Source organism: Zosterops lateralis, assembly GCF_965231275.1.
Source record: "Zosterops lateralis genome assembly, chromosome: 16".
Lineage (NCBI taxonomy): Eukaryota > Metazoa > Chordata > Aves > Passeriformes > Zosteropidae > Zosterops > Zosterops lateralis.
In genome coordinates this window covers 8,186,511-8,204,278 of record NC_139776.1, presented here as the reverse complement: position 1 = coordinate 8,204,278, position 17,768 = coordinate 8,186,511, and the positions used below count along the sequence as shown (strand labels likewise).

Below are 17,768 nucleotides of genomic sequence, written 5' to 3'. Positions count from 1 at the left end.
TGTCCCAGCTCTCTGCCCAGTGGGGACCCTCCTGCCCACGGGACCCTCCTGCCCTCCCCTGTGCTTTGCAGACCCAACCCCTGTTCCTGTAGGTTGCCCCGTTTAGTTGCTCGGTTCCAGCCCCACAGTGCGTATCTAAGTTCCAGCCTCCATCCTACTACCCGTGTGTATCCCCCCGCCCTGCCTGCCCTGCCCGCAGCCCCCAGCACGTCAAGGCCTGAGCTCAGCAGAGGAAGGACGGCACGGCACACTCCTGGCATCCTCCCGGCACGCTCTGGCATCGCCCAGCCAGGCAGCTGCCCGTGCTCCGTGTATGCCTGGGGAGGTGTGCCATGGGAGCTGGCCCCTTGCACCCACCACTGCTCCTCCCCTGCCATTTCACAGAGGATGGGGCGCTCATCAGCCAGCCCCGTCCACCCCGTGGCGTGGCTCTCGGGCCCCTCTCAGCCCAGCATCCCTCCCTTCCTCCCAGGCCACAGCACCACACTGCCCCGGGCAGGGTCTGGCCCACGGGCTCTTGTGTCGCAGTGCAAACGGCAGAGCCCATCCCTGCTGCCCCCACGGGTGACCAGGGCCACTGGGGACAGAGCTGTGGGGAGGGAGAGGGGGGTCCCGAGCCCCCCCGCCCGGGGACTGGGCGCTGCTCCCCTGCTGCCCCCCAGCCTGCCACCATCAGACCTGCTGCAGCTAATAAAGCTCTTTAAAGGAATCCTCTATATGTCTGTGCTCTCTGTCTGTGGCATAGCAAGGGGACATGGCTTTGGCATTGCCTTGGGTAAAAAAGGGCAGAGCTGAGGCTGCTGGACTGGGGATGAGGGTGGGCATCAACATTATTACCTGCAGCTGAGGGCTCAGAGCTTTAAAAAGCTGCAGTTGGGGACCTCCTGCCCAGCCTGGGAGCTCCTGCCTTGAGGGGTGCAGGATACAGTGGGTGAGCTGGGGACACTCCATGCTGTGGCCATGGAGCGCTGGGTGCTGTGGGGTAGCTGGGTGGGCTGCCAGCTGAAATCCACACACCCACCTGGGCACCCAGACCAGATTTCCAGCCTGGTAGGAGGTGGGGGTTCCCAAAGCTGGGTGCTGGCTGCCCCTGGGGCCTGGCTCTGCCTCTCCAGTGGGAGAACAACTCTGAGCACTGTCAATACCCAGCCTAGCCCAGCTGCCTGGAGTCCTGCAGCTCCTTTGCATCTTGTTGCTTCCTGGACCTCCATCATGCTCACCCCTGGCTGTGCTGATCAGAGGGAGAAAGAGCTGGTGGCTCTTTCTGCCACCAGAGGTGTCAGCTTGTGCTGGGGGCAGGAACAGGCAGAGGTGGCTTGTGTCCCTGGAGCCACACTCACCTCTGCCACCTGGACAGCTGTGGTCTTGGGGAGGAAAGGGCACAGGAGAAAAACATTCAGGAGCTGCAGGGCCAGGAAAGACTGCTGGTGCAAAATTCCACTTTGTCAGAAGCAATAATGGTGGCTGTGCTGCAGCAATCCCTGGCAGAGCTGTGGGGCCCGGGCTATGCTCAAATTCTCCCAGTCAGGGAATGGGATTGCTGGGGGAAGGAGAGAGACTGGGATGCACTGGTCACCAGTGCAGCAAAACACAGGACACAGCAGAAGAAAAGGAAGACCCAGGGACACAGTAGGGAGGGCAGGAGGCTGCAAATCACCTCAAACGGGGAGTAAACAAATTGCTGTGCAGCACAGTGATTTGTAAAACTGGAGGAGAGCTTTAACAATAACAGGTTTTATTAGAAGAGATTAATTTTGCTGCGTTTATAGGAAATTTTTGGAGCAGGAGCTGAGGAGAGGAGCCTGCTGGATCTGTGTGTGTGGCTCAGCAGTGCCTGGTGCCAGGGGCTGTGTCTGGGACTGTGCCCCCAGCCTGGGTGTGCCCCCAGGCCCCCAGGGTCCTGGCTGGGTTTGTGCATGGAGGAGGTGGCTGGACACAGCTTTCTTGGCTCTCTGATCCCAGAGAGGGTGGCTGGAGTGGGGGGAGCCAGGGGTCCCCACCCCAGAGTGTTGGGGGCTGCCTAGTGGAGGAGAGTTCTGGTGGGGAAAGCCCTGGACTTGTGAAGGGGCTGAGCTTAATATGCAAGTCACTGCTGGGGAGAACCAGCCTCATGAAAATGCCATTTCCACACAGTCCCTCTCCCAGCCATTATCCTGCCTCAGACAAAAGCAATTTAGTCAGCCTCCAATAAAGCAAGGGCGATAACGAAGCTGAGAGGAGCTGACTGTGACAGGCAGGACAGCCTCTCCTGCCACCAGCACCCATCTGCTGGCTGGGGCTGAGGCTGTGGGGACAATCTCTGGACAGCAGCACTGTGAATCACAGGTTCTGGGGGGGGGCGGGGGTGTGTCTTGGTGCAGTCAGCTGTGCCAGAGCCCTGGCTGGGAGGTGGGGTTGGTTCCTGGGCACTGGGCAGTGATGGGGCAATGCTGCCCTTGAATCACACGCCTGTCCCTGCAGGATGGCAAGCCTTGGCATGGGCAGGCTGGCTCCTTGAGTCCCCACCACAGCACAGCCGAGCAGAGCGAGGCTGGATGCAGCATCTGCACCTAATGGATGAGTTTTGTCAAGTGCTACAACAACCCAGGAAACTGCACCAGCCCCAAGGGCACTTGGAAACCAAAGACAGTATTTCACCTCCCTGCCTGCCCTGTCAGAGCAGCTCTGAAGGCTCCTTTGTATAGAACCCAACCAGCGTTAAGCACTGAACAGATATTAAAAAAGAGTAAAGCCGACCTGCAGCCCTGTCCGACTGGATAAAAAGCCATTGACTCGTGTTCTCCCTGGAGAAGAAAACAGGAGGAAAGCCTGAATAAAACCAGGGAGACAAGGGGAAGTAACTTCAGCTGAGGGATGTGGCAGCAGAGGCAGTGCCCCTGGGCCCACCGCCAGCGGCTTGTTTTGGATGTTGACCCAGGATCCCAACAGTGATGCACAAAGTCTGCTCCGTATAACAATCTATTTATTGCTTTGTTTTTTGTATTTCTGAGCTTGCTTCCAAATTTAATCAAAATCTGTCCTATTGCTTCACTTGCGTAGATCTTCCCCGAGTGGCAGGAGGCACCCTGCTGCCAGGAGCTGCTTGGGCGAAGCTGAGGGATCCAGGAGCCAGTGGGGTCTGGGAGAAGCTGAGCAAAGCAGTGCCTGTGGACAATCTCTGCAGCAAGATCCTGGGAACATGGGAGCTGCAGATCAGGGGAGAGGCCCCTCAGCAGGGGGAGTGAGCTGACCCTCAGATAAGATAAGTCATCCTCTGCTCACTGTACCATGTTGTACCTACTTGGACAAACCATGGCACTGCTGGGGTGTCACAGTGCTCACAGGCCCTCTCACTGCTGGCACTGACCATGGACAGGCACAGAGGCTGTACTGGGGCACAGGCAGGTGCTTCATCTAATTCTCCTTGGGGTGGGGGATAAAAATGGCCTGAGAACCACGATCTGGATATGGGAGAAATTGTAAATCACTCCCAGGCGTAAATCAGGGCTGGCTGATTCTCTACAGAACCTCACCGAGAGTGAGACAGAGAACAGAGCACGTTTGGCCACCTCCATCTGGTCTCAGCAAACTGCAGCTGTGAGGAGCAGCCCTGATGCTTCTGAGAGGACACATTGTTCTTGCCAGTAACATAGGTGAGGAATTTATTGGAAATGCACTTTAACTTCTGAGATTAACTGCTTTTAAAGAGAACAGGTTTATAGTGCACCCCAAACAAGATTCTCTTCCTGGGAAGGGTAAAGGCCAGAAAAAGCTTTTGCTTTTGAGTTGTCAGTCACTGTCCAGCTGAGAATGGGAGGGATCATCACAGCTGTGAAGAGATCAGAGAGTTGTGGGGGATGCTAAAGGGGCATTCCCCCAAGGATCAAGGGTTAGGAAGTAATTTCTGGGAGATGACTCACTCGTCATACTGAAGAATTTGGAATAGATGTGCCATTTTCTCTGCGTATGGTGCTGGTGAGGCACAAGTCAGGAGGAGTCAGGGTCATGTACCCACCTCATCCTCAAGCACTGCTTCAAAAAATAAACCTTCTGCCACAGGGACGGTGTCTCAGCCAGTGCCCCAGACTGGGCAGCCCTTCCTCTGCCCCTGAACCATTTGGGTCCTCAGCAATGGGTTTTCCCAGGTGAGCTCTATCCTGGTGTTTCCTCTTTCCCATCCTGGTTGCTGGGTAGGTCTGTCAGGAAGGAGATGCCTCCTGTGTGCTGGTCCCAGGAGCTGTGCCCTCCTGCTGCTGCAGCCTCTGGAGCAGGAGCAGCACGTTGTCTGTGAGCTCGTTCCGTGGCCGCCCCATCCCGCGGAGCTTCACTGGGTGCAGGCTGGCGTGGGGGGGCTTGTACTCCTCGGGGCAGCACACCTCGCTCAGGAGCAGCCAGGTGCTGTCAGGGTCCACGTGCATCAAGTGCAGGAAAACACTTTGGAAAACAGTAGGAAGAGAGGAAAGAAATGTAAGGACAAGGCCTTTCGGTTGGCATCCAACGGGGTTATTAAGAGCTAAGGAATTCTTTGATGCTGTTGGCAATCTCTGGCAGCTGCACAAAATCAGCTCTTTACAGAGGGCAGAGCAGTGCCCTCCATGCCCCAGGAAGCAGCTCTGTGTCTCACAGCTAATGGCATGTGGGAGAAGGATATTTATGATACCACACAGTCACTTACAGACATCAAACAAGCAGCTGGTGCAGAACTGACCCAGGCTTGGTGCTGGCACTGTGTGAGTTCGTACTGGCACAAGTGTAAACCTGCCTGTCCCACATGCTGGGGAGGTGACTGCGGGTGACTGCCTGTGCTATGCATATCTGGGATCTTTTGCACTACAGCTCCTGCAGAGATCTTAGGAGAAGTTGCCTATGTTGTTCACCACCCTCCCTGGTTTTTGGGGAGTGAGGGAGTTAACCCATCTGGGCTTCTCTGCCTTTCCAGAGGTGGCAAATCCAAGAGTATTTGGGGACAGCTGCCTAGGCTGGGCCCTAAGGGAAGCTCAATGCTGTATTTGAGGGCTTTTTGCTCAAGTGAGCTCTCCCACCATTCCAAGTCCATATTAGCTGCCTCCAAATTTTTGTTTTTCTTCACAGGACCTTTCACAAAGCAGTATTTTAAACCAAAACCAAACACAACTTCCATTAACAACAGAATGAAAGAAAAGAGCAATCACAACTTCCTCTGAAGATTCACTGCTGTGTAGATGGTTTTCACTTTGCATTTCCATACCTCAGTAAGATGGGATTTGCCTTTCCAGCATGCCCTTCACACAGGGCTCCAGCTGTGAGCTGCTGGGACACAGCTGCTGCTGAAGAGCAGGAAGCTCAAGGAGTGAAAGAGCAAATGCTGATTTGTGTGACCTACACTTACCCACCCCCTCCTGCCAGTTCTCCCTGCAGCAACCTTTGGGCTTAGCTACATCTGTGTCAGGGTTTAATGCACAGAAGGTTTACTGGGCTTAACTGGTATTAAACTCTCTGGCTGTGCCATGAACAAAGTTAGAATGGAATCTGCAAGGCCTCTTCCTGAATGGTGCTGAGTGCTCTGTGAGCACCAAAGGCACTCAGCACTCACCACACCCATGGTGCAGTTTTCCAAGATCCCAGTAAAGCCCAGCCATGCATCTTCAGGTCTCTAGTTTTCAGTGAAATCATGGAGCTGTGAGGAGAGCAGCTGCCAGGTCAGGTAATGGGAAGAGAAATCCCAGGGTAGGTCTGTCTCTGCTCCCCCAAGAAGCACAGGACTGAACTCCCTCTCTAAAAGCAAAGATCACTTGCTACAAAAGCCACACAAAATCCAGATCTGATTGCTGTCCAAATTTCTCCTGGAAGAGCTTTCATCCCTAAAGTGAGGTTGCTTCCAAAGCAGGGAGAAATCCCTTTGAGAAGCTCTCCTCTGAAAGGGAGTGCAGTGCCATGGGTAACGTGAAAGAGCACAGAAATGAGATGAAGGTAGGAGAGAGCTCCCTCTCCTCTTCACAATAACCCTGTGGATGTGACTTCTTACTAATGCACAGCCAAAGCTGTTGCTTTTGCCTCTCTGCCATTAACATCTCACCTGTCCCTCAGTGCAGATCTCTGAACAGCAAGAGGGGAGATGTCACCACTGAAGCTGTTGACAGTGTCCCCTCCCAAAGGTGCTGGCAGTGCCAATCTGCCTGCTCCAGAGAAACCAGTGGGAATGTGCTCTACAGCGATAGCTGGGCTTGGCAACAGCTGCCTCAGCAACACAACCTTTTTTCTGTGGATTGGCCAGAGGCAGGTGAGCTCACAGGACTCCTCATTCCCCTGGCTTTGTTCCTGCAGCTCTGCTGACTGGAAGGGGAGGACTGGCCCCACTAGTGCCAGCCCAGGTGAGGGGCTGGTAGGGGCAGGGTGTGGAGCTCTCACTGCTGCCATCCTGACTCCAGCTCTCCAGACAATGCTCTGCCTGTGCCCTCAGCCTGACTTTAACAGTGGGAGCACACAGCTCTGTGTGCCAGCAAACACCAGCTCCCAGTGGTTCCACCCAGTTTTCAATGGGCTGCTGCTGGTGGGCAGCTGCAGAGATAATCCTCACTCCTTATGGCTGGGATGGGAGCAGGCGAGGACAACGAATTGCTGTGAACACGGGAATGGGGAATATTGTGCAGCAAGCTGCTGATTCCCAGCACACACACAGCTGTAGCTCTTACACTCACAGCACAGACATTCTGCTCTCCAACCTCTTCCCAATCAGTTGCTCCAGGTAGAGCGACCCTCAGAGATTATCCACACCCTGGAGAACTCACTGCCTCTGGTGCCCATAATGGCTCGAGGCTGTGATTATCCCTGATAGCCTGGAGTGCTCTGCAGCTTAAAGAACAACTTGACTTTTACATTTTCAAACTAACTCTGGGGTAGTTTCCAAGCAACCTGTTTCCATAGCAAAGAATCCTGGGGTTAATCCAAGTTTGTTTTCTGTTGTTGCCTTTTTCTTTTTCATTTTTCTTAAATATAACTTTATTGAATTTTGCCTTGAGCAGGTGGCTGTTCTGACGTGCTTCAATCCAGCCTGGGAGTGACAGCTGACAATGAATATCTAACAAACCACACAAGCAAAGCAGAAGAGGTAAGCTGCATAATCAACCTTGGTATTAAAAAAGGTCCCAAAACAGCTCATATCTGTCCTAAGCGTGCTAAACTTATTCTACTAGCACAGAGTAATTTGGCTATTCTGTTGCCTTGTCTTTTCCCAAGCTCCAAGCAAAGCCATGGCAGGTGAGCAGACTGAGAGAAGGACAAGGCTTCCTGGCTTCTCATCCCTGCTGAATGTTTAACTGGATACAGCCCACCACAGGCTTTGGTAAGAACTGAGGAAATTATTTTGGCATCTTAGAGGAAAAAAAAATCATTCCTATTCAGACCACTGACTGAAAGGTCATGGGCTGCAAACATTTAGTAGGAATTAAGTGTCAATTTCAAAACAGTCATTTGAAACCGAAAGAATGGAAAACTACTTGTCAGTTTGACAGGGGCCAGTGACAATTTCCTAATCTCTTTTCTTTCAAGGTTTTATTCCCTGAAGTGAAAAGCTCATCAGGGATGATGCGACTTCACAAATTGATGAGAAGCTCAGATTTACATATTGTGACTTTCAGTTTCCACCATCTCCCCCAGCCTTGTTCCCAGTGGTGGGGCCCCAAATGCTCCCCTCTCTTGCCCAAGTGTTTCTGGGCAGTTCAGCACCCTTGCACAGGATCATCTTCTTCAATGATGGCAAAGACTTATCTAGTGCTCCTTGGCATTCCCAAACTGTTCTTCAGTAGGTTTGGTCCCTTTAGTGATTTTGCATTTGGTTTTTGTTTGTTGTTTGGTTTTTTAAAAAGCTTTAGATAATACTCTCTTGGAATACTCTCAGTAGTCATCTTCTAGTAAAGCCTATTGTTATTGTCCCATTTTCTCTTCCTCAGATGTCCTGGAGTTCTTTTTTTCCCCAGCATCTAGTTTTGCCTGTTGAGTATTGCATGAAACTGCAGTTACAAAAATCACTTACTCCCACAGCTTCATCTAATAAAGCTACAGGGTCCCATAAATGGGATTAAGCAGACTCCTTGGGGCATGATAACATCCCTGGATGATAGCCAAACTCCCTTTTTCCTTTTTCTCTTTTTCTTTTTTTTTGTGTGGCTCAAGCACCTTGGCCAAAATTTCCCACTCAGCCTTTTGCATGCCTACAAAATCCTCATGTAGTCAGTGTATGATTTTTTGAGTTACCTGACTTTGCAAGTCCTGACCTTGCTCTTGACAGGTCACAACCCATCAGCTGAATAAGAATCCTAAGAGCTGAGCAAAGGCCAGTTAGTATAAATCACCATGGCAAGCTGATTCCAAACATCCTTTTACCTCATATGATTTCTGCAGTGATAAAGCTGAGTTATGTGACGTACACTGGTGCTCAGGCTGGGGCTAAGATTAGTTCTGGTCTATCTGTTTTTAGAAGCATTTAAAATGCAGAATTTCTCATGTATCAGGCTGATAACATTGCCCTTGCTTAGATGGAGAGGGCCTTATGTGTGACAGCCTGTGTCAATTTGCAGGATTACCTTCAGACACATGGAGAGCAAGAAGAGCCAGAACTCACAGGAATGTGGTGGTTCAGCAGCTGGAGAACAGAAATGGAAGGGTGGCTGAGAAGTGATTATTATCCTGATACAGGAGCTGATTGTTATGGTCCAAACTAATTTTGACTTTTCCAGGCTGAAATCTCATATCAGGGAAATACTGTTAAAAGTGAGTGTGATACAACGAACTCTGATACATCCAGGCTCCAAGACCAGGGATCTTCTGAACTGAAAAAGTTAAACCCAAGAGAAATTTCCAAATGCTGCCATGTCCATAGTGTCAGGCCAGGCATGATGCATGCCTCAGTGCAATGGAATTAAACAAGAGACAGCAAGGGCTTCTATGAGCAGCTTGGTTCACTGACATATGTATGTTGCATCAAAAGCATGGGGGGAGGAGCAAAACATACAGCATTTCCCCCTTAAAATATAATAAAAGTAACATACAGGAGAAAAATGTTACTTGCCCTGAACTTTGCTACCCTTTTGCTTCAACAAGTGAGCTCACTTCACCATACAGCTTCCAACAGGGCTCATTTCATATTCCCCCTACCCCTGCTGTTGGGGGGGAAATTGCACAGCTTCTCAAGCTGCTTGGTTAATGATTTAAAAGCTTCAGCTTCCAAATATCTAGATAAATCCTGGTGTTCTGCTTTTCATCCAGCATTGCTTGCACAGACTGAGGCATTATTGCATTAAGGGGATGCACTCCCACAGCATAGAGCCCCTCTGCAGAACAAATGCTGCCAGAGCCTGCTGTGCTGCCGTGAAAGCCTCCAAGGTAAAAATAAACCTGCTCCCACCCGCGCAGAGATACAAACAAAGGAATGCTCCAGCTCCCGAGAGCGCTGCCTCTGAACTGCTGCCCAGCCACACAAAGCCCTTCACACCCTGCACCCCCGGGAGCCTGTGCTTTGTGAAAGGGAACGGATGGGCCGCACTTCCCTTTGCTTCCCTTTCCAGCAGCCTGCCCTGGAAATCCGAAACCGCAGAGCCTGCGGAACCTGCTGGTTTCCCCTCCCCTCGGGGGAGGGCAGGGCTGGCCACACAGGAAGGGAGAGGGTGGCTTTCACCCCCATCCTTCGGCAGAGGGGCTTTCTGATTTATGACCCCTGTTCTGCACCTGCACTCGTTTTGTCTCCTGAAATCTCCGGCCTTGGTTCCAGGTGACAACATATGACAACAGTGATTTCTTATCCTGACAGCAGAACATGCTGAGCAGGATTTTGTACACCAAGCAGCAAAGTATGTCTGTCAACACTTCCAAGACCTGGAGTGTGTTCACCTAAACTGTCTTTGCTCTTTCAGACTCTCCCAAGCCTCCTCAGAGCAACACTGGTGCCAAGACTGACAGCTTCCCAAATAAACTCTGGTCCACCTGGCAGAGCTTGGGTTGGAGCCCAGGGAAAACGGAAGGATAACAGAAGTAAATCCCCCAGCCTGCAGAAGGTATTAAGTGATAAAATACAAGGGAATGCCTGGCACATAGCTGTTCTATAGCTGTCGTCCCTCTGCAGTTTGATGCCACCAGTGGGCCAAGAGCTTCAAGTATTTGGTTAGGAAAAAGAAAGTAGCACATCCTCCCCTCTGTCCCCAAATGCACTGCAAGGTCACCTGTACTGTCTGAGCAAGCTGACAGCTGACCTCTCTAACTCATTTTGAGGAGTAAATGATAGTTCACCACAGAAAACTTCCAAGAGAGGCCCTGTTGTACTGGACTTGAACATGCTGGAAGGTGGAACAGGAAAAGTGCAAAAGGAATGGGATCACCATGCTCCCTCTGTCCCCCCCTATTTGTACACCCAACACACCTGCATTTAAGAGACATTACCTCTGGGCAGCTTCTTGCAGTTTCACGGGTTGCTTGGCACTGAGGTAAACCAGGCAGGCATCTGCCACTTTATTCAGGTCACTCTCGCCTGCAGAAATGGAACAGGAAAGAAGGGTAGGAGGTGACCTCCTCAGCAGCTGCTGCCTAATGGAATCAGCTCCAAATTGGCAGCAGAGGCTTCAGAGCCTTTGAGCTGTCTGACCTGGAGCTCTTCTGACCTTGCCTTTTAAGCATCTTGCTGCAAAGCCAGGAAAGCAATCAAGGGCACTGAAAGGAAAAGAGCAACTAGCCAGCAAACCTTCTCCCTCATCAAAGTCAGTTCCAGAAATTTCACCTGGGGAGAATTTCAGAGTTTCATTCAATAGAAGAGTGTGATGTGCTGGATTTAAAGGGTCACCCAGAGATAAGTCCACAATGGAACCAGTCAAGCTAGCCAGAAGTCTTATCTGGGCTCCTGTTTGTCCAGTAAGAACAAAGTGTGGCCCTACAGGCCCCACAGCAATGCAGGGACTCTGTTCCATATCTTCTTCTCATCCACAAGTAAGATGAGCAGTGAGATTTTGTGTGTGGTGGGAACCTTCTCTCCCATTTGTCTCCTGAGGAGAAAAGAGTGCCCAGCACCTCTTTGCAGAGCTCCCAAGGAGAACAGATTCATGCTAGAGAAGATCAGGAAATCAATTCCATGGGCAGCAGGAGGAGAAGCAGCAAGTTGAGAGGAGAGAGCAAAGTCTGTCAGAGATCCACACAAGCTGTGCTTCCCCTGGTACTCACCCATGTCCAGCCTCTCGCAGAGAGAGCCCAGGCCCTGCAGCACAGCCAGCTGCAGCTTGAAGGCCAGTGTGTGGCTGTATACGGGCCCAGCTCTGGCACTCACTGGGGCCTGGCTGAGGAGGGAACTGGTCAGCTTGGGCAGGACATCTTTGGAGAACCTCTGCCTCAGGAAGTCCCCACACGTTTGAGCCAGGGTACACAGCACCTGTGAGAGACAACAGTTACAGGGGATAGTGCACACACACTGGTCTGGAAAGAGCTCAGTGATCCACACCAGCCTGGGGGATTCAGACATTCACTCTCCCTGGAGAACTGTTTTTGCAGACGAGAGCATTGTGACCACACCTGCCCCAGTTTCCCCATAATGAGCAGAAGGTGAATGTTTGAGATGCTGAGTGAGCTGCACCCTGCTCTGCAGTGTCACCTGGCTGACCTCCTGGGCTGCCCTTCCCTCATTAGCACACTAAAGGTAAGAGCAGCTGTGCAGCCTTACTCAGAATTAGTGGAGGAGTCTCTGATGGAAAATGCCATTAAATATCATTATATCCTTAAATCTCTTTTATGGTGCAGACAACCCATCTTTCCAAGCACGTCAGCAAGCAGAAAGGCCAAGTGGCCACAGAAGAGGGCACCTAACACTACTGGCGTGTGCCCAGGATCAAACTCAGCTTGGGTAGAGAATGGCCCTAAACGCATGTAAAGACAAAGGGGCATCCATGTGGCCAGAACACTGATCTCTCTTTTGGAACTTCACTGAGCTCATGGTCTCAGTGTCCAGGACTGAGATGCTGGTTATGTTGTGTTCGCTTTACACTGATATGACACTTCTTGTCCTGGAATTTAGGCAGGAAGACACTTTGGGGGGAATTCATATGGCAAAACCCAAGCTGGGTGCAAATTGTAATGATGACCTGAACTTTTCAAGAGTTAATTAGTTTTTGTACAGTAATCTCTACCTCCTTTTAGGGCAGACACATGATAGGTATGGCTATTCTGAGATTCTAGTGTGTGGCTTCTGGAATTTGGGGAATCAAGACTCTTTATTCACGCTGAAGGATTCTAAAATGAATCTCGCTCTGCCCAGCAGATGAATTCCTCTGCAATGCTAGGGCTGGCAACCTCTGGAAACATGCTTTACTGGCCAGCCTGTGAGTCAGGAGGAGAAAGGAGCCAGCTGACAAGGTCAGGAGCTCTTTAATAATGTAATTATAGGGCCAAGTCTTTGTTCAACCTCTCTCCTCCCTTGCCAATGCCTCAATCATGAAATGTTCCCCTATCTTCAATCTGAGACTACCAAAGAGGATGGTGGGACTGTGACTCCAGCAAGGCCAAGCTACACTGTATGATGTCCCTAACAGCTGCTCAGGCTGTAGTGCTGTTTTTCTCATCCCTGCAATAACCACCAACATTGCTGCTTTCCCCAGGAACAGCATCAAGGGTTTACCTGGGGACAAGCTGCAGGGAGAGTGGTACAAACCCACCCACAGCAGAGCATGGTGACCCCATGCTGCAAACCACATTTAAACATTGCTGCAGGACCCTGGTGCTCTCTCCTGAGCTGCACTTCCTGCCCAAGGCCCAGCTGGAAATGCTGCTGGCAGCCACCACCATACCTTGAAGGCTCTGAGCACTGCCAGAGGGTCGTCGCTAATCAGCCGGGAGACAAGAGCTGGCCAGACACGGTGAGCCATGGGAAGCAGATGGTTTCCATGAGGATGCAGCATGGTTACACAGAGCTCCAGCACATCCAGGACCTGGGCAGGAGGGGAGGGAACAGACTCTGAGTGCTGCAGTGCCAGGCATTCAGGTGGATCCCAGCATCACGTCAGGAAGCCAGGAGGAGGGGTTGAACAGCAAAGGGTGCAGTGTTACTGCAGCATGAATGGGGACAAGTGAACAGTGCCTAGAGATCAGGCCTGCTTGGAAAGGGACAAGCACTGCAGTGACACAACCTGTGCTGGGTACAGGGCTGGGAGCAGGGCAGGATTCCTGATCCCACAGGCTGAGCTGCACACTTGGAGCCCACTGCGGCTGTGGCAGCAAGATCACCTGGCAGAGCTGGGACTGCTGGGATGAGAATCTGGGTTATGCCTCATTTTTCCATCTCACTTTGCACTTTAAAAGGAGGCCACCTTCAAAGGGTTTTCATAATTAGAAAAAAGCCAGGCTTTTAGCCCTGCTTATCATCACCCCAGCTACTTCAAAAACATTCATCAGCCTGTGCACTGCAGCCTGAGGAAGGGGGATGGGAGGCACAGATGGGAGAAAGATGCTTCTCTTTCCTCCACCAAAGGACAAAGCACAAGACTTAACTGTCACGAGCATCAAGGAAAGTGCCCAACACAAAGCCACCCTTAAGATTCTGTTCCACCTGGCTGCTATTCCTAATCCAGAGCACTCCCACAAAACTACCTCCCTTTTTCTTGCCAGGTTTGGAGGATCTGTCCTGCTCGAGCATATGGCAGCACAAACCTGGGGATGGCAGGGAGCCCAACGTGCATGGCACACACGCTGACGAGCTACCAGCCCCTTCATGGGCACCATCTGTCCCCTCAGAGCTGGCGATTACCGACCTTCAGCCGCACGCGGAGGCTCCCGTCAGACAGCAAGTGGATGCACCTCTCCATCACATCCCTGGCCAGCTGAGCATGTATTGGCATTGGAGCTTCTCCCTCCATGTCAGAGCTGGCCTCTGGCTTAGCAAGGGGAACCTCATCTGGAAGACAAAACCATTACTGAAGTCATGAAAATGACTTGAGAGCTCTGGGAGATCACAGTACCCACCCACAACCACTCTGCAAAATCCTGAGTAAGGCCTTTGGCATTTTTTAATGTGCTTAGATATAGTTAAGCCTATGAGTTCTGTGAGTTAGTGTCAGGTTCAGTTAAGAGCGTGGGGCTAGGGAATGTTCGCTTTCTTTACTGGACAATGCAGCTGGTCTGACATTTGCAGTCTCTTCTCACCATGGACTTGTTTCCCATTGATTTTTATTAAAATTGAAAAGCCTGGGTATTTAAAGATGAAATATTTAAAGGTCAGGATTGCAGCACAGCCCAGTGAAGACTAAAAAGTTCCTTATATGAATGTCTGCAGTGCCTTCCAAGGCCAAGTAAGAAGGGAGCAGTGACATCATTAGCCAGGAGAAATCAGTACAGAGATTCCCAAGGGAACCTGAGGAAAATGCATACGATCCTGGAAAGGGGAAACTTCAGGCCCTGAACCCAAATAAACTGTTATGAGCTAAGAAAAAACACAGTGTGCTTGTGTCTCAGAGCTAGAGAAGCCTTATCTGCAACATTTGGCTCCCCCACTCAAACAGAACAAAGTGAGTACACCCAACAGCACTTTATAGAACCAAGGTCAGCCCAAAGAAGACCTGAGACTGTCAGCCTGGTCCCAAGGCCCCCATGTGACAAAAGGACACCTTGGAGGTCACAGTCTCTCTGCAAGCTGACCATGCTCCTCTCCAGCCACGCACAGCACTGACCTGCCTCCTCCTCCTCCAGGTCAGGAAGATCACCCTCTGCGATCTGCTTCTGGTTGACATAGTCAAGGAAGAACCGTTCCAGGTCTTGACTTGTCATTGTCACCTCCTGCTGGCCCTGGGACTGAGCCCTGCTCTGTCCCTTGTCAGTCTGCCTTTGCTGGTGCTCCTCAGCGCTGGGCATCCCAAACCACTGCACTGCAAAAAAGGAACTGACATGTCACTGAGCAACCACAATCCCCTCCTGCATGTCAGCAAGGTGCCATGGATTCCATGAGAGATGAGATAATTCTCACACCTCATGGGATTGCACCTGACTGAGGCACCTGCTGTCACATCCCAGTCACCTCCTCGACAGTATGTGAATGTTAAAAAGGAATACATGCCATGTGCTCGTATGGAATGTTCATGGGGGCAGTGAATCCTTCCTTTCTCAGCCTCTAAAGGCCATGTTTCTGTGAAAGGCTGCAGGCCAGGCAAACTAAATAGGGAAAGCTATTGATGATCTTTGCTTGAGCAATGCCCCAGCAAGCAAAGCACAGTGGCCATCACAATGCAACACCTTGGCTACCTGGAACCTCCCATGGCAAGTGGAAAGTCCAAGACAAGTACCCTCAGTGACAGCAAGGCTGAATTACACAAAGCAAACATCATTTTGGTACCTAGAGCAGTCATCACTGAGTGGAGGACCCTGAGGAAGGTGGAAGCCTGGCTATTGTAAGACTGATCTAGTGCAGACAGGACATCTTGGATTACATCTTCTATCAGTGGCAGCAAGCTGGCATCCGAATGCCTCAGCATCGTGTCCAGGACCTGGGATGCACGTGGCTGATAGGCCAGATGGCGCAAATTCAGGGAAATCCCGTTCACCAGATAGTCAGAATTCTCATTAATCAAACACTGCACCGAGCTGTAACCACAGGCCTCACATATGTCTGCCAGTGTCCCCAGTGCTGTCTCACTGATGAGCAGAGTCCTGTCCCCAGCCTTTTCCAGCACAGGGTAGAGAGCTGACAGCAGCAGCAGCCGGAACTCCTTCCCAAGGACTGCAGCAAAGCAGCCAACGCCCTCCAGCTGGATGCAGATCTGCCAGATGTTGCTGTTCATGGTGCGGGTAGTGACTGGGGGCTCTGGGGACAGAAGGAGAACACTGCTGGATGCCCCTCCTGCACGGACAGACTGTCCCTGCTGCACTGACTGCTCAGGGCTGCTTTCCTCTGTGTCAATGCTAGTGACCAAATACCAGTTTGCCTGGTCCATGTACTCATCCAGAATGGATGTTATGGACCCTTTGAGATCACCCACATTCAGTGGAACTTCCCTCTCCTGCAGGAAATCCACTCCCACCCCTGCAGCTCCCGTGACCAGCTCGTTGAGGATCATGGCTGCCTGCTTTCTGTACAGGCCAGACTCATTGTACAGCCCCATGAAGTGATCCACAAGCAAGTAGAGGTTCCCGTAGTAGCCAAGAACACGACACACTTGCTGAAGGAGCTGGAAAACCTTCTCCTCCGTGAAGAAGCGGAAGTATTTCTTCTGGCACCTGCCCCTCTGCACGCCCTGCTGCAAGGGGCCTGGGGGCCCAGAGCGCCTGGCCTCCACTATCTTCACATCTGTCACATCCAGCTCCAGAACCTGCACCAGTGCCTTGGACAGGCGCTGCAGGTGGGACACGGAGGTGAGGACAATGTTGATCTTGGGGCCCAGCAGCTTCAGGTAGCCCAGCAACAAGCTCAGCGTGGAAACCTTGCCCATGTCATCCTGAGAGTTCATCAGGCGGGGAAGAGCCGTGGCCAGGGAATGGAGGTTCTCAGACAGGACATCAGCAAGAGCCCTGCTCTGTGCCACAATCCTCTGCTCTGCAATCCCTTGCAGAACTTTGTTACACCTGCTCTGAACTTCGCTGTTTTCATCATTGACCAGCCCAACCAAGGCCTTTAAGAGGTGACTGAAGGAGTCCACCAGGGACTGACTGCAGTTCCTCAGTAAGTGGTGGACCAGCTCCACCAGCTCCAGTCTCACCTTCCAGTGCGGGTGAACTGAAGAAGATTCAACCACTTTGTGCAAGAGAATAGACAGTTTGTCAGCAGTACTTTTAGTCCAGTCAGGTCCTCTGTGGATCATTAGCTCTGATATTTTGCTGTGTTCCACTGGCAGCTTTTCCTTACTCTTTGGGATTCTGGCTAGCTGTTTATCAGACATGACCAGACCAACAATCAGATAAAAGAGTCTGATGGCAGAAACGGTGGTTTTGTGACCTTGTTTGATGTCTCCAGCAATAACTCGAGACAGTGTAATAGAAATCCCGGGCAGAAAAGAAGCAAACAAATCCCCACATTGCTGTGCCTCGTCTTCATCCAGGTGCCGGTGCTCCTGGCAGTCACACTGCAGAACCAGGACCTGCAAGCACTCCAAAGCAGAGATCTTGATTTGCTTTGCTTTTTCTTGCTCTGCAAGTGTCAGAAGCAAAGACACAGCAAATCCTAGGAGTGGAAGGGTGGAAGGTTGGTACAGAGACAAGATAACATCCCCATAAGCCGAATGCATCAGAGTGTGGAGTGCCTGGATCACAGCCAGCTTCAGCTCCTCGGACAGCGGGGCGGCTTTGCCCGAGCTGGGAGGGGGAGCGAGGCAGGTACAGAGCTCAGAGAAAAGCTCCTGCAGCAGCTCCTGCTTCTTCACGCACGTCGCCGCAAGCACGGAGGAGATGCACTGCACCAGGCTCTGCACCAGCCGCTCCTGCTTGGGCCCCGGCACCCGCAGGGCGAAGCGCAGCGGGAACAGCACGTACTCCTGCAGCTCCTGCAGGGCCGCGCCGCTCACCCCGGCCAGGTGCGCCTGCAGCTGCCGCACGTTCTCCACCGTCTGCACCCGCGTCAGCTGCACGCAGACGGGGCGCAGCGCTCCGAACGCCGCCTGCGGGGTGTCGAACACGGCCATGCCGGGGGGTCCCGCCCGGGGCCGGGGCCGGGGCCGCGCTGGGGCCAGGCCGGGCAGCCCTGAGGGTGCCGGAAGTGACGCCGCGCTACCAGCGCCACAAAGCTCCCGCGAAGTGCGGCCGGCACGGTGAGAAAAGTCTCGTGTTCCCGTAACGCGCATGCGCCGGCGGCGTGACGCTGACAT

The 17,768-nt window shown here is 52.0% G+C and overlaps 1 protein-coding gene across 1 annotated transcript; it reads right to left on the bottom strand.

The window, feature by feature from the left end:
- Positions 1-2,459: 2,459 nt before the first annotated feature.
- Positions 2,460-17,585, bottom strand: TTI1 (TELO2 interacting protein 1; the record flags this gene model as incomplete). The annotated part of the gene is made up of 7 exons (XM_083873209.1): positions 2,460-4,413; positions 10,390-10,477; positions 11,161-11,365; positions 12,774-12,914; positions 13,734-13,876; positions 14,649-14,843; positions 15,308-17,585. 7 exons carry the CDS (start codon positions 17,583-17,585, stop codon positions 4,179-4,181), a joined length of 3,285 nt encoding a protein of 1,094 aa, XP_083729335.1. The 3' UTR covers positions 2,460-4,178.
- Positions 17,586-17,768: the final 183 nt, after the last annotated feature.